Source organism: Porites lutea, chromosome 1 (genome assembly GCF_958299795.1).
Source record: "Porites lutea chromosome 1, jaPorLute2.1, whole genome shotgun sequence".
Taxonomy (NCBI): Eukaryota; Metazoa; Cnidaria; class Anthozoa; order Scleractinia; family Poritidae; genus Porites; species Porites lutea.
This window is the reverse complement of record NC_133201.1, coordinates 41,635,686-41,653,194: the sequence shown is the minus strand read 5'-3', so window position 1 is coordinate 41,653,194 and position 17,509 is coordinate 41,635,686. Positions and strand designations below refer to the sequence as shown.

The following is a 17,509-nucleotide window of genomic DNA, read 5'->3' as shown; positions in this document are numbered from 1 at the left end:
TCGTTTCTTCTTCCCACCCACCCACCCTGGGTGATTTCATTTGATGTTGTAGGGTGGAAGAGAGGTTTATTAGGCATAGCCTGCGTAGCTGGCGGTATTGTGTAGTAGTCGAGTGAGATTTGGCGGCGGAGCCGTTGTAATATAGTCGAGTGAGATTTGACGGCGGAGCCGTCACGAGCGGCGAAGCCGCGAGAAATACCGCCTGCCAGAGAACCATGATTTTTCGAATGCCGCCCACTTTTGTCACGTTAGCTGATCCCAATTAAATCAGCCAATCAAAGAGAAACCTGCAATTTGAAACTTCCGATTATTTTCACGCGAGACAGTTTAGAAATAAGCGTTGACAGGCTAAACACGACTCCTAAGCTCGTGATAATGTGAAACGTGACCTTGTGAGTTTGCTTGAACAGAGGTTTTTTTTATTTTCTCGGCTCTCGCTCGAAGGTTACTAGCACTAGACAGTGCATGTATCATTCTAAACTTTGACTGAGTAAATCTTTTTTTGCAACACTAGGCTTAACATTAAAAGGTCATGAAGCTGGTTTGTTACATGCATACTGCGTAACCATTTCCGGTGGTTTATTCTTCTGTAGGTGTTCCTGATAGGATTTGATCTCAGATGCAGTTGTAAAGTGTTTTAATTTTCTTTGACCTTTGTTTCTTACGGCTAAATTAAGACAATTCCAGCTCTGTGAAGTTTAAAGACGCCATTTCGGCAATTTGGTCATCAATTATGCTCTTTCTAAAGCGGAAATCACAATCACTTTACATGTACGTCTTCTCCAGTTTGCCATCTGCTCCCTAAATTGGGAAATATACGCGAAGGCTCATCTAACATGATTGACATATGTATGGCCCTAGACCAATCCGTTTCCCCGCACACTGGTGTGCGGACCATTCAAAATACCGGGGTTTTCTGGCAGGCGGTATTTCAACCGCCTCGTCCCTACTCCTTTTTTTTGGAACACGGCTCCGCCGCCAAAACTTTAATCTCGCACCCACACAATACCGCCAGCTACGCAGGCTATATTAGGTATATCGTTGGCTGTTGTTTACTTTTTGTTCGTATCCTTAATAAACTTCTCTCCGTGCCAAAAAGCGAATTGTGTTTTATTTGTGTCAGGGGGCGTAGTTGGGGAATTTAGATGGTTGATGCTATCGCCCGAGTCGCGCCGCAATAATAAACTCCTTTAATTACCAACGTTATGTTCTGCAGCTTAAAAAGTGTATCACTGCAGAAATTTGAAACACCCTGAAACACAAAAGGAACGCAAAACCAACACTTATCGGCGCAGTTGATGGCGGCACTGGGACAATAGGAAGTCAAGTGGCGAAACTAATTTTGTACACATCTTTATCCCTAGTGTGCATTTGAAACAGAGATCAGAGGTGTCTGCGCAAAAACTTTCTTCACAACGGCTTCAGTGATTATTTCCTATTTTGCACGAAAAGGGGAGCTTTTATTCACGAACAGCGATCAGATCGAAGCAGACCGATTATGGGAACTTTCAAAACAAGAAAAAAGAGCGTACACTATATGAATATTTAAAGAAAAAAAAATTCCGCAAAAGACAGACTTGGAATACACTGTCCAGTTTCTTGCATGATGTTAAAAGTAGTAAATTTACGTCAGAAACCACGGAAAAATAGATCACAGAGAAAGCTTGAATTGAAATACCAGGGAAATATCCTCAAAACAGAACAAAGAACCACTGACCCAATGCCATTTCTTCTTGCCCTACCGACCGAAATATTGTACAGGAATGGCCTTGTGTGACATTGTAACATTTCAAATAGTTAAACAGAATTTGCAACACAGTCGATTTTTTTTCGGGAATAAAAAACTTGTATTCACGGTTCAAGATAAACGGCATTATCGCAGTACTCCGTTTTTTCCTATTCATAGAAATGTGTCAAATGTAAAACAATTAATTGGATCAATGGGAGACATGGACCGTACGTCTGTTTTTTTTCCTATTCACGTCCACCATGGCCACGTCCACGTTCACAAATAAATATGACCGATTGTGGCCTAGAAAGATATATTGTATTTTAATGGAAAAGCGTCGGCAAATACCGATGTTCACCTCACCGAAAGTCGCTACCAGGCATTATTCTATTTTAAACCTCTGCGTTAGTGGGTGGCGATTTCCATGCGAGTTCGCGCATTTTAATAGCTCTGCAAAAAGATAGACTCCAACGATGGCATTGTTCGTTTATGACACATTTTATGACACATTTTACAACGCAATAAGAGTTTTCTCCTTCCATTCTGGTTGGTTGGACTAGAAATTCATAATTCAACGCACTCATTCTTGTTTTACGACATTTTAAATTTTGCTTACAACATATTTTTTAAAATCAGTGTTTTCAAGTAACGTGTTTCGGTTCGTGGTATACACCGAATGCAAATATGGCGGACCTCTCGGCCGGCCCGGGTCTAGTTGCGCGAAAGCGAGGCTAGTTAGGCCTCGAGAGTTTTGTTTTGACTGCGCGTCTTAGCGATCGAGTCGATCGATATGGTTTGCATCGAGTTGTTGCATGCCTGAGGGCCACCAAAAAGAAGATTTTACTCTAGCTGGAATAGCCTTTACTTTCCCGAGATCTTTTCACAAAGAAACTTAAGGATTCATGCGATTCGGCGCGGGGATGGGAAGCACTTTACAGCGAAACTGTGCTCGCTCACTTGCTTTAGATGAGAATACTCACGAAAGTATTTGAATGAAATAATTTTCACAAGAGATGGTGCTGTTCCAAGATGTTTGCATGGTCTGTTATTTATCCAACAAAAGGTAAATATTCTCGAGAACGGGAGCATCCGCGGTGGACCGTAAGATCTTTTAGATTTCCCGCTGAAAACAGCTGCATTAAAATATAACAACAACAATAACAATCGCCTGTTAATCCTACAAGCGTTGCCTGTGAAACTATGTAAGAACCAGAAGAAAGCGACATATTTCAAGAACAGTCCTTGACCAAAATACACTGAAAAAACTAACGGAGGAACCGTTGCCAACTAAGGAAGTAAGAAGAAGAAAAAAGGTCCTGGAAGAAAATGAGCGTGCAAGTATTCGAGCATAGTATTTGACCTTGCGCGTGATCTATTTTAGCAACTTGTCGAATAGTTTCGAGATAAATTAACAGCGATTGTCCAAAAATTGCTTCTTTTATGGCACTGCTCAAATTCTTGAACACAGGATCGAGAAGACTGTGAAAAAACTTTCGTTCTTTTAAAAAATAACTCCGTGATAGTAGAGTGCCTCCATTCGCGGCGCCGAATCGCTTGAATCCATTTCTCTCTCCGTAAAGAACTTTGGCAAAGCGAAGATAATCAACTTTCGTCTCTGCTGGAGTTAAATCGCCTATTTGATGGCTCTTAAGCACGTAACAACTCGAAGGAAACCATATTCATCGACTGAATCGCTAAGACGCGCAGTCAAAACAAAACTATCGAGGCCTCACTAGCCTCGCTTTCGCGCAACTAGACCCGGGCCGACCGAGAGATCCGCCATATTTGCATTCGGTGTATGGGTTTCCGGGGTGTTATAAATGTAATTCTTCGAAAACAAATTGGGATGTCCGGGAGTTTTTCTCTATTCCACCCCTCCCCCCCCCCCCCCCCCCACCCAACAACTAAAAGATCTTCACGCACCATTTGTTTTTTAAATTCTTCTTATTTTTTTTAAGTGACATTGATTGCATCGATCATTACCTCTTCCCAAAAAAAAATTGGAAAAAAAAATGTTACCCTCGACCCTCGACATGGAACCCTCGACCCTTGACCCTCGACAAAAAGATAGACTCCGGTTTGGTCAGAAGTGTAGAAGTGAGGGCCAAAGGGTCCAAATACAGAAGGCCAAACACCAAGATTTGTTTGCTGGAACAATTAGGTTCTGGAGAAATTCTTTAAACTGAAAGGCCTTGAAACAGAATCGATCGACTATGAACTTGCCCTTAACATGTGCGTTCATGGGGGGCGGAATGTTGTGATCTTTTTTACCGAATGTTGTTACTTGTTGAAGAATTTCTTATTTGAGTGTTGGGAAGCCTGTGCCTCCCATAAGGCGTAGCGGTCTTAAAACGAACACGAGGAGAATGAGTCGCCATGTTCGATGTTGTTTTTATCACAGGGGGCCCACACAATCTGTTTGTGTAGCCGATTGTTATTTTATAGTAAATGTACTGGATTTACCGTTTGCTTCACCTATAGCGATATATCGCTAACTATGTATATAAATCAATGATATATAAACGTTGAAGTACTTTGCCTGTGGTGTATAGTCGTCCTTTTGCCTCAAAAGCGGTTTTTTGAGCGATTTTAAATGAATTTGAGTTCGCCGTTGACTGTTCCATATAATAGAAGGACAAGGGAGGAATCCTTGTTTTGAAAGGATTCCAGCGCCGGAGCGATTTTTCCCCCCAAAATCGCATCGCTCCGCTTTCAAACTTCGCAGCATAAAGGTCAAAAGATTCACGATTCTTCTCGTACCTTCCAATCGAAAACCCATCCAAACGGCCCGGAGCTAGCCCTCGAAGAAAATCAAAATCCCACAGTATTCGAGTGACTGGAATGCGTAGCAAGATTCATACGTGCCAGCCACAAACCGTCCCGCTGATTGCCTTTTTTATTGGATGTCCTTAAACAAATGGTTAAACAATAAATAAGTATCAGGTATCAAGTATCAGGGTGAACATGTCTCTCTCTTTGAGAGGTATTCACTAGCTCTTTTTGGACTTAATTTCTTCTCTATCCTAGTGAATAACTTAGAGACAAAAATCGAAATGAAAGAAGACCTCGAGAATGACCTAATTGAGGATGAAGATGCGTGCGATGAAGTTAAAAACGACTCCAAATCCTCACACGTGTATCTTACGCAACCGAGTGATGACCTGAATAGATACATGGTCGATAAATTCCACCCGCCGACAGCAAAATCAAAGCAAGTTCCTTACGAATCCATTGATCTATCTGTATACAAGCCTTCAGCGAAATGTTTAGGATTCACCACATCCGAATGTCGACTATTACATTGGATTACTACCTTCGCACAAAGATATCACAGCCTATTGACCAGAAATGCCTCTGGATACAAGTAATTTGGAAAGAGCAAGACAATAATCATTCTGCCTCAAAACGTGATAAGATAGTCATTAATTTGCTTAAAGAAACAGCCTCTTCTGATGAGCTATTAGTGGCAATAACAGTATTTATAACGACGGGCAGAATCCTTGTACAAGGAAAAGGCCATGAAGACTGGAGTAAACATGAGTTTCCGGTTCTCCTGGACATTGTAAACCAACTGAGCTCCCTGAAAAGTTTTTCCAGTATCTCTTCAGTGGAAGATAAATCAATTTTTACCGGTTCTGTTCACAACTTCTTTGGAAATGCGATCCATTTTGTTTCTGATGACGACATCCCATCTTTGAGCCAAGGCGTAGACATCGCAAATGGAGGAACTTCACCCCCCGTTTTCGAGTCTCTCAAAATTACACCGAAACGTTTAGGCACAATTTCCTCGTTGAGAGACACACTCGCACAACTGGAAGTTTACTTTACCCACTTTAGAATGATATGCTCTGGTGACATTGAACAGATGAAGGACAAAATGACGCAACAAAACAATCTCTTGAAACTTCAAAAACAATTAACTGCAGACGTTTCGACTGAACTGTCTTCCCACTTGACGTCATTCCAAGATATTGTTTCACAACAAATAACTCTAATCAAGAAACTGCAAGAGGAAAACCAGTCTCTCCAAAAGACACAAGCCAAACTCTTAGCAACAAATTCACAGTTACAAGAGCAACACGCTCAACTATTATCTGAAGTCAATTTCCTCAAAGAGCAAGTCCGTATGTTGTGGGATCACTCCACGGGCACCTCTGAACCAGCTCAGGGCATCTCTCGTGACTCAACGACCTCAGCGAGTGTTCAGGGAGAAACTCTAGAAAAATCATTAACAGAAGACGAAACCTTACTCCTCGTTAATATCCCGACCGAAAATCGCTTCTCCCCTCTTCAGTCATCAGCTGCAAGACTTACCAGAAATGAACCTGACATTGATAGAGCTTCGGTTCCTACTCAGGAAAATACCGTATCGACAAATCACAATGGAAACGAACCAGCTTCTGAAGACGATCTGCCTCCTAACGTTAAAATCATAAACACCGCTGATCAACCACATCCACCTAGTGCTGTAAAATCAAACACTGCAGTTTTCTTATGTGACTCAAACGGCAAATTTCTTGATAAGAAGAAACTCTTCCGGCCAAATCAAGAACTGACGTCTTTTAGATGCCCCAGGCTCGAGAATGCACGATCCATTCTTCAAAATGATCTTCACGAGATCCCAGAAATAATTTTAATTCACACGGGCACAAATGATTTAACAGCTACAACTTCAATTCATGTTTTTATCTCAGAGTTTTGCAACCTAATCAAAGAATCAGCAAGTAAATTCCCTATGAGCAAAATCATATTCTCAACACTTCTACCACGTGCTGATATACCTCTGCAAACCCTTATACAAATCAATAGACAGCTCATCAGCGAATGCTCCAAATTACCTAACGTACATGCCGTATTGCATGAAAATATTTTCTCCAAATGATTAAAGGATGTACTACATGATGAAAGGCATCTAAAGAAACGCCACATTGGTCTCTTTGCCGCTAATCTAGTGAATACAATCCGCGGTAGAGCTAAACAACCACGGCCTTTCCAGAAACAAGTGCCACACTCGCCGCCGTCATATCACCGTGGTAAATTCAGTTCTTACAGCGCTGCTGTCAAGAATCCTCAGAACGCCGACCTTAAGCAGCACCCGTCACCATTACACTTTCACGGTGAACCAAGACTCCCCCGGCAGCCTATGAACTGGGAGGTGGACAACCACCAGTCCTCGCACTTTCAAAGGCAGCAAGAACCGCCCGCGCTACAGATACCTCCTCACTTCACTACAGGCTGGCAGATGCCCAGTAAACCTCATCATGGTAAAGACTCTCATGTTGAACTCCCTCAGGAACTTATATCTTTTTTTAGAATCATTAAATCCTTACTCTAAATAATACCTAATTATTTACTAGGATACGATTAGAACATGCCATAAGATATCATTAATGTTGGCAGATTGCTCGAATCGCTCCCCGACTGGTAGTCTGTCGTTCTTTTCGTGGAACATCAATGGGATCTTTGCTAAACCCCTTGGTGATAAATTGCAAAATAATGAATGTTTGAATTTGATATGTCAATTTGATTTCGTAATTCTCTGTGAGACCTGGAAGGAGACGATTATCGACGTAACAGGATATCGATCAGTAGTTTCAGGTACCTCAAAATTAGGAAACAATGGTCGCAACTCAGGAGGAGTTGCTTTACTCTACAAAAATGAACTCCATAATTGAGTATCAATAGAAAAAATAACTCCGAACTTTCTGTGGTTCAAAATTAGCAAACAGTACGTAAAAACCTCAAAAGATATTTATGTTTGTGGCGTCTATATTCCGCCTAACGGCTCAAAATACTTTCTCCCTGAAATGTTTGAAGATCTTGAAAACGACATTGAAACTTTTTACTCTCAAGGATCGATTCTTCTCATCGGTGACTTTAATTCTAGAACAGGAAAATATTCGGATTGTGTAAGCCAAGAAGGAAACACCATTATTACCAATGATCAGTCCCATCTTTCTTCAGGTTCCACTCATAGAAATAGTTTTGACAACAACATTAGCAATCACGGCAAACGCCTTCTTGAAATCTGCAGAAGCGCAGATCTTAGAATACTTAACGGTAGAGTTAGTGGAGACTCCTTAGGAAGAGCCACATTTCATGGAAAGGCTGGAATAAGTGTCGTTGATTATGCCATATGTGATCAAACGTTATTTTCACACATACTAAACTTTATTGTTAAAGAGCCCACGTATTTATCGGATCATAGTCCACTGGTGACCTGGTTATGCACTGACACCGATATTCGTAATCAAGATCCTTCACCAGAGAGTGATACTTTAACACGATTACCAAAACAATTTATGTGGGAAAGTGAGCTCTACACCAAAATTCAAAGCAACTCTTCAATCTCCAAATTTGCAAATGATAATTCACGAATATTTAAGTGACATCAATTCAGCTAAAAATGTTAACACCTCCGCGGAACAGGTAGAAAATATTCTTATCACAACGGCAAAACGGTGCCTAAAGATAAGAACGACGAGACGACGTAAACGCACCTATTCACGCTCAAATAAAAAATGGTTTGATAAGGAATGTCGCTTAAAAAGATACGAATTAAGGAAATGTCAAATGAAAAACACAGAGATCCCTTAAATACCACTCTACGTGAAAAATATCATATTGTTTTACAGCAGTATAAGAAATTACTCGCACATAAAAGAAATGAATATTACAACAATAAACTCTCAGAATTAGAGGATATAACGTACAATTTGGATACTACAAAATTTTGGAATTGCTTAAAATCAATGGATGATACTATAAAATACAAAGACACTCCACCAATTACAGAAGAGAATTGGATGAATTATTTCCAGTGTCTACATTCTAATAAGCCACTTACTTCTGAGCAACAGAAAGTTGTCAATGAGTTAAGAACACGAGAAGACGTCTTAATGCAATCACGACCTCTAGACTACTTCATAACAGAAGCTGAAATAAGCAAGGCAGCAAGAAAATTAAAGAATAACAAATCTGCATACTCCGACAAAATAAGAAACGAAATGATTAAAGCTAGCTTACCAACACTGCTACCTGTTTACCATAAACTTTTTAATACTGTTCTTAACTTAGGAACAGTGCCTAAAAATTGGTGCAACGGTCTTATAACTCCCATATTTAAATCTGCCGTAAGAAATGACCCATCAAATTACCGCGGGATTTGTGTTTCTAGTTGTCTAGGAAAGTTGTTCTTTTCAATTTTAAACCAAAGACTTCTTGAACACGTCACTTCGCTGAACATACTCCACAAGTCTCAAATCGGCTTCTTACCTAAAAATCGAACATCAGACCACCTCCTAACATTACGAACTCTTATAGACAAGTACGTACACTGTCACGGTGAGAAAGTATACGCTTGTTTTGTTGACTTTAGAAAAGCCTTTGACTCAGTCTGGCATGACGGACTTTTATATAAATTATTACAAATTGGTGTAGGGGGATGTTTCTATAAGTTAATCCAAAACCTATATTCAAACTCTTCGTGTGCATTGAAAATAGGTACGAGTCAAACAAAATCTTTTAGCTATTCACGAGGCGTACGCCAGGGCTGTATTTTAAGCCCCTAACTTTTCAATTTATACGTTAATGACTTACCGTCCGCATTTCAAAATACTTTATCAGACCCTATCATCCTTCCAAATGGTACCAAATTAAATTCGCTTTTATATGCTGATGATTTAATTATTATATCACGATCTAAAATAGGATTACAGAACTGTCTCAACACATTATCCTCTTTTTGCAACTCTTGGATGTTAGATATAAATTCCAAAAAGACCAAAGTTATGGTCTTTCAAAAACGAGCGAAGGAAAACTCCAATCGAGAATTCCATGTAGGTAAAGAAACCATTGATATTGTCCATGAATATACATATTTAGGAACCCGTATCTCCTCAACCGGTAATTTTAATATCTCGCTCGAACACTTGAAAGAGAAGGATCTTCATGCTCTTTTTAGTTTAAGAAAACACACAAACGTTAGCAAATTAAAACCTTCTCTTGCTTGCAAAATATTTGGAACGATGATTTCCCCAATATTATCATATAATAGCGGAATTTGGGGTGTATATGTAAAACATGATTTTAAGGCTTGGGACAATACCCCAATTGAAAAAACCCACTTGAAATTTTGCAAGCGTTACCTAGAAATAAGCAATAAAGCTTCAAATGTTGCAAGTAGAAGTGAATTAGGACGGTTCCCGTTAATTATTAATATTTATAAAAACATCCTTTATTACATATTGTATCTTCTGCGTAAAAACAAGGATACTATTGTTAAACAAGCCTTTCGTACTTCGCTTGAACTTCATTGTAATGGTAAAAATAGCTTTTACCATAATCTTATGAAAATATCTGAATATTATGACCTCCCTGATTTTGATCCTAATAATTTAAGTGAAGCTAAGATCAAACACTATATAGATATAATAAAACAAAAATATATTGTATATTGGCAACATACAATCCATCATTCTAAGAAACTACAATTTTACAGCTTATTTAAACATGATTATAAAATTTCAAGTTATCTAGACTTAATTAAAAATTCTGCTAATAGGAAAGATTAAGTGAAAATTCGTATAAGTAACCACAAACTCATGATTGAAACTGGAAGATATAATCAAACTTCCCGCAACGATAGATTCTGTCCTATTTGTAACTCTGGTATAATTGAAGACGAATTTCATTTTCTCTTCCATTGTCCAAAATACTCAATCCCAAGGGAGAAATTCTACAATCAAATCCAACAAAATTTTTTCGACTTTAATCAGCTATCTTACACAGAATTAATAATTAAATTGATGAATTCACAGAATTTTTCCGTAAATTCACATCTGTTGAAATTTGTCTCATTATGTAATGATTTACGTAATAATTTGTTATCAAATCATGCTGATGACACTTGATTGACTATAGTAATCATTGCATTGCATTATCATTGTTATGATATGTTTGTTTGTTTGTTTGTTTGTTGTTGTTTTTTTTTAAAGGTGAAAGCTTTTGCAATACTGTAACTACATAATTATAGTCATGCAAATAAGCTTATGTCGTTGTTGTTGTTAACTGATGAAGAAGACTTGGTAAGCGTTTGTTGTTTAACGACATCCAATCAAAAAGAGGCAATTAGCGGGACGGTTTCTGGCTGGCACGTATGAATCTTGCTACGCATTCCAGTCGCTCGAATACTGTGGGATTTTGATTTTCTTCGACGGCTAGCTCCGGGCCGTTTGGATGGATTTTCGATTGGAAGGTACGAGAAGAATTGTGGATCTTTTGACCTTTATGCTGCGAAGTTTGAAAGCGGAGCGATGCGATTTTGGGGGGAAAAATCGCTCCGGCGCTGGAACCCTTTCAAAACAAGGATTCCTCCCTTGTCCTTCTATTATATGGAACAGTCAACGGCGAACTCAAATTCATTCAAAATCGCTCAAAAAACCGCTTTTGAGGCAAAAAGACGACTATACACCACAGGCAAGGTAATTCAACGTTTATTTATCATTGATTTATATACATAGTTAGCGATATATCGCTATAGGTGAAGCAAACGGTAAATCCAGTACATTTACTATAAAATAACAATCGGCTACACAAACAGATTGTGTGGGCGCCCTGTGTTTTTATTAACTCTACTGCGGATTCCAAAAGCTCCTACATAATGTAAGTTCTCTGGTTGGAAGCAACGGAAGTTTAGCGTCTGAAATTCCCGTGGTTACTTAGCGAATCGTGCAAAGGTTTAGAGGAGTAGGTTGGATCTGACCTGATTTCGATTGTTGGAGTTTAAGAATAAATGACATCAATTGTGGATGTTCAAATGAGTTTATGTTTCACTCTCACATGAGATTCTATGTCACGCCCCTCTAAGAGAGATGTCACGCAAAAGTCGGCGACAAGGTTTCAGGGCAGCCCGGTCAAGTCGCCTTTAAGGGATTGAGAAGGAGTGCCGCAACACAAACATATGTAACTGCCAAAAAGCTTAATATACCTCAATTGATGCCCACCTTGCAGAGCGCGTATAGGAAACACCTCTCAATTTGATCTTTTTTAAGCCCAAGCTTTTATTGTTAGTAAGGGTCTTCGCGATTGTCCCAGTGGTGGTTAGTGTGAGGATATGTTTTAGAGAAAAGTGTGAAATAGGTAACTGAAAAAATGCTCTATAATCATACTCGCGCTTATGATAAGAAACTGAGCGGCTCTAATCAAGGCCCGTTACGAACATCTTGAAAACTCCCAAACAGAATTTAAGCGCGCGGAATAAATAAGTATGGTGGAACAGACTACAGCGACTACTCGATCGCGCGCAAAAAATGAAGATCGAAATTTGCTTCTTTTCCCGTGCAGGATGCTAGCTTATACGCATTAAAAGTTTGAAGAGAACTGAAGAGGTGTTGACCCTGAACCCTTAATAGACGATAAGTAGGAAACAAGCCAAATGCACTGTTATAACTTTTAAGTGGCTTTATTTACTATTTCTTCCATGCTTGTTCGTTGTTTATCTATTTGCACCATTTAAAATGAGTATCTAAAATTATGTATCATAAAAGAAAACTTCGTTTAGAATTCATGTTCAGTGTTTTATCAAAGTACAACGTCGATACAACGCTAAAGTCAAATATTTTTGTCAGTTGGCAACTTACTGTACGATTTCGGCATTATGGCAAATTGCCCTTCTGAACACTTATCTTCACATCAATGAAATTTAGTTTAAGAATTGTTACATTTGTCAGTAAGGCTTTTTCGCCTTGTTTTCACCAACCAGCGCCATTTTTTAATTGCCATACCTGTGTAAAAAAGGAAAAGCAAAAAGGCGAAGAAAGAGAGATTTGGGATCGAATTCCCATAAAACGGCTCTGTCAACGCTTTTTAGCTTTCGTGTCTTAACCTGTCCGACAAAATTTGTTACGATGTCTAATATTTTCAGTTGCGCTTTGCTCTGTTCTTTTTCTGCTCGAAAATCAATAGCGTTATCCTAAATCAACCGATTGAAGTTTTTACTAGATCATATTTATCTAATCACTATCAATGCCTTATAATTAGTATACGTAATCTTAGCCACTTGAGTTTAAAGGCTGTTTATTAGCCTCAAGTACTGGATCAAGTACTGGATCATATACTGGATCATATCATATTTATCTAATCACCACTAATGCCTTAGTATAATCTTAGCCACTTTAGTTTAAAGGCTGTTTATTAGCCTTAATAACAACGCCTCACACAAACTCGCCCACAAAAGCCGCCCCAGCACCTTGTATAGCAAGCGTAAAAACACCAGGCTCGTTTTGTTCCTGTAAAATAAAGCAAAAAATTTTGTTAGACTGTCATTATGGATTATGATGCTGATAGTAAAACAGGTTTTAAAAATCATTTCTGATCGGCGCGCAAACAGTAAATTAGTTGACCACAAATTTTAAAAAAATTATATCTCCACTGTTATTTACCCTAGCTTAAAACGCTATACCCTAAGGGCGTACAATAACCTTTCGAGAAAAGAATGTATTTTGCCCTCTGGAAGCCCATAATAATTCTCTTAATTCTCTTGTAAAATATTTACAAGGTATAATATTCTTACAATTTAGGCAATAGCATTCAAATATAAAATTGTGCAATAATATTGCTTAGATTGAGCTAAAAGCTTAAAAGAAAAATGTTTCTCTAGTTATCCAGCGAGACAGACCACCAATCAGCTAAAAGATATTGAACGATGCAGAATTCAGTTTAGTTTTTTTCTTGTTGTTTTTGTTGTTTGCTTGTTTGTTTGTTTTTCTGATGCTACCCAATTATGCAAATGATGCTAAGACCCTTTTTGCATACTTCGCTGTCACCTCGTGCTGAGAGTTTACTCACAGAAAGTGTCTGTCATCTTCAAGTCAAGCTAAAACCATCTAATTTGGTGGCAGTCGGAAGTAACGCAACTTTTTTTAGAATTTTTCTCACTTATAGGGCCGCACGGTTCTCTAAAGTATAACGAGCGAGTAAACTTCTACAAACGACTGAGGCGTGGTTATTATCGGCACTAAGCTAGAGCGTAATTTAGTTGTTTTGTCTTTGTGTTTGCTGTTGTTGTTTCTACCGCTGCTACTGACTGTTGTCAGATAGGCTTATCTACTCTTAAAATATATCGATATATAATTTTTTACTTGAAGCAACATCTGTTTTACTTACGCTGGGCCGGGAGGCTATTCTGCTTGATACGATAAATGGGCAACTTAGCACACATGGCGGCCATTTCATCACTCAGGAACGAGCGGTCATTGACAGTACCAACAACAGCATATTCAGTCACCCCTTGTGTCTCTGCCCGGCTACTACCCTGATTCCATTGCTGAAGGGAAAATAGCAAATATGCTTACGACTAATTTAGGTGGGAAAATACTGTACAAGGAACCTCTTCATTGGCCTCGATCTTCGTCTACTCCTACAGAATAGCGGAATAGCCGTGTAATTTTTTTTGGTTTCCCTCGTCTATTTTACAAGCGTAAATAAAATAGAGACAAAAGAGGAAATAATTTAATATCAATTTGTACCGCGGTCGTAGCCAACTGAAAATTTCCCTGACGGGTTTTCGAATTTTCACTTGTTAATCATATCTGGGCAAAAATAATACCTTTCATGTCAGATTTATCCTTAAGAATTACTTGATTAGAGAGTTTTGGTCTGTTTATTTCCTAATTAGAAAATGTGAGCTTAAATCTGACTTTTCCAGTTTGCCGAAAACGTGCGGGTCTAAATCTTTCTATGAATTGTCGCCAGTTTACGTAAAAGTTGGTTCTTGCTCAACATTTAAAAGTATATTTTTAAAGCTAAAAAGCGAGTTTTTCCCCCTTTTGTGAAAAATCTTACAAAACAGAATCAAATGCTGCAAAAGCTGAAATACTACACAATTTATCCCCCACAAATGAGAAATAAACAGTTTTCACGCAAGTTGAACTAAGGTGGCTTAATATGGCGGCCATTTTAGATGAGGTTACAGTTCCCACACGCGGGTAAATATTTAGTTCAACGAACAGCCATATTTCGTCATCATCTAAAGGAATGAAAAACAAACAGACAAAAATAGCTTCAATGCCATCAAAATGTAATAGCTCTCCCCAATATTAATTGATGTAGATGATAGCTAAAGAAATATAGTACATAGTGCAGTTTCACTATCACTGAGTTCAGAAAATAAAGTTAAAAACTGGTAGTATTGATCATTCAAATACTCGGCTTAACTTGAAGCCAAAAAAGTGTGCTACACGTATTTTTTTCTCTTTAGGTGATTTTCATTAGCCTTAGATGTAGTAAATAATCATTTCCTGAAAATGTAATTACCGTTTCAAGTAATTTCTTGAGGTCAGCAGGCTTTGGTAGATTGTCAGTGGAGTCACTTAGAAAACAAGCTCTCTGATTGGACATTCGGTGCATGGCCATGTTCTATGCAAATAGACAAAAATGACAACAGTTACGTACATATGTACTTGAAAAATAATTTTTATTTTTTAAGAGATTATTTAGTGCAAGGGGTGCATAGCTTTATACAAAACTAATGGTCAAAATCAGGGAGAGAGAGAGAAAGATAGAGAGAGAGAGAGAGCAGTTAAAGTAGCCGTCATTCTGTAGAGAAGAAAGGGAAGGAAAAATCGAAGGAAAGAAAAGGGAAGGAAGGGAATGGGAAAGAAAATGTAAAAGAAACGAAAGGAAGGCTGTTTTTAACATAAACTATATGCTAAATTTCAATTTCCTCACCTGTTTGAAATCATAAACAACATCGACCTCTCCTGGGGCATCGGGACTGGTGTCGCCATTACTGGGGATGTGGAAAGTTTCTGTTCCCTTTTTGGTGTCGATTTTAATAGTTTCGTCTAGATCTTTAGCTCCATCCTTGACTTTAACTTTGTACTCTGAAACCTTATCGTTCAAGGTAAAAAAGAAATAATAATAAAATAAATACATCATCATCATCATCATCATCATCATCATCATCATCAGAGTATCATCAAAAATAATCAGAGTATCCACTATTTCACCTGTTTGGAATGCTTCGAGGCCCTGCAAGAATGTTTACATGAAGAAATTCATCAGTAAAATCACCTTGTACAGGACAATAGGGACTATCATGGGAAAAAGTTGAAGGTTTAATTTTCGAAATAGTCATTATGAAGCTTAAGATGTTGGTCATCCACTGGTTTACAAGGCTGACAAGCATTCGTGTTGCGGACATGTCTTCATATAAACGTAGCATTGGAAAATTGAGATGTTCGAGTTCTCTTTGAATCATTTGAAAACCAGCGCTATTCCCTGCCCGTTTTTACAAAACTAATGCAGAAAAAGCAGTCAGCTACAGAGTATCATTGGTTTAGAACGAGCTAGCATACGATCAGTGATGGGAGTGAAATTCGAAAATCAACCTGGTGCATCAAATGCATCTATCGACCTGCTTCCATACCTTTTTATCGTCTGCTCCGCTTTTATAAACTGTCGCTCCTGAAGCGACAACAACAAAGACAGCAAAGGAAAGGATGAAAACTTTAAACTCCTGGTGATATAATAAGAAGAAAAACTAGCAAATTCATCAAGCTTACTTGACTACAAGGTGTCAAAAGTAAGTAGCTCATTTTCTTGAACTTGTGATAATACTTGACTTACCATTCTAGCCCCTCGAAAAAACGGTTCTTTTTTCTTCTGATCTTGCTTTTGAAGCACAGGCTACTCAATGTGAAAGTGAATGCTGAAGACGTACAAATCAGCCACTTTTATGCCATCTGTTAGCCTGCTTCATCTTCCTGGTTCTTAACGCGATGCCCAGGCCTTTTACGGAGCGAGCCTGCCTTCAGCGCAAATATGCCCCAAACGTGCGGCGATATTTACCGCAAAAACCATGAATTGACGCCAATTAGTGATATAAGCTGCTTAATTTCACGAAATTATAAGTAACTGTTTTCTTGATTAACATTATTTTTAAATTTTGTTTTAACTGGACAGAATTTCATTCACGTACTCCTACTTTTGCTACCAAACTTGGCTATTTGACAGTAGCTATAATTTATAAAAAAAATCAGGGAAAATGACAGTAAAGCTGAAGATAAAAGTTGCGCAATAATGAAGACACACGTAGAACAATAACAAGGATTTATTACGATTTTTTTTTAGTTTACACATTGATACAATTTTCTGAATAGTTTTATAGGCAGCTGTGCTGCGAAGTACAACCTTTAATGTACCCTTCCCATATTGATCTTACTCGAATACGGTTCCTGTCTGGCCTCGTAGCTCAGAGCACTCGGAACAGCATATGTGATCTTTCATCGTTTGACTCACTCGTTAAAGGGCATTCAATGGTCGGAAGAAAATTCAAGTTGAGCTGGTGTGGTTTCTTTACACCTGCATTTCTTTAGTTTAAACACCACACTAAGCCAAGTCTACCATCATTGTCGTAAAACAGTTAAAAAGTTCGTAAAGAGAATTACGGTAAGCAGAGCCGTACGTAGCTAGCGGAGGGGCAAAGGGGACAGCTTCCCCCCTTGGACCTGTTAAGATAGACACTTCTCAAACTCATTAATAATTCATTCGGAAAATACAAAGGAAATTAATGTTTAATGAGTGTTTGGAAATCGGATGAAACACTGCTTAGTATTTGCATCCTTAATTTCTCCTTCAAAAATGATTTTGTTTGAGAAGAAATATCAAACATTCGACACAGTGTTTCATCACCAGATGAAACACCTCGAAGTTCGTCAAAAATACTCCGCTGCGCGTCGTATTTTCGACTCTCTTCTCGGTGTTTCATCTGGTGATGAA

The 17,509-nt window shown here is 38.5% G+C and overlaps 1 protein-coding gene across 1 annotated transcript; it reads right to left on the bottom strand.

Moving 5' to 3' along the window:
• Positions 1 to 12,191: 12,191 nt before the first annotated feature.
• On the bottom strand, positions 12,192 to 17,150 carry LOC140951225 (uncharacterized). The gene is made up of 6 exons (XM_073400458.1): positions 16,358 to 17,150; positions 16,158 to 16,247; positions 15,458 to 15,625; positions 15,044 to 15,145; positions 13,895 to 14,054; positions 12,192 to 13,017 (listed from the first exon to the last, which is right to left on the bottom strand). Exons 1-6 carry the CDS (start codon positions 16,358 to 16,360, stop codon positions 12,929 to 12,931), a joined length of 612 nt encoding a protein of 203 aa, XP_073256559.1. The 5' UTR covers positions 16,361 to 17,150; the 3' UTR covers positions 12,192 to 12,928.
• Between the last annotated feature and the right edge of the window lie 359 nt (positions 17,151 to 17,509).

Bases quoted from the DNA above. Each gene is read 5' to 3' on its own strand.
- LOC140951225 (XM_073400458.1), bottom strand. The intron at 15,626-16,157 runs GTATGGAAGCAG...TTTACCTTGAAC, and splicing joins GCGGAGCAGACGATAAAAAG to GATAAGGTTTCAGAGTACAA. The intron at 13,018-13,894 runs GTAAGTAAAACA...TTTATTTTACAG, and splicing joins GAATAGCCTCCCGGCCCAGC to GAACAAAACGAGCCTGGTGT.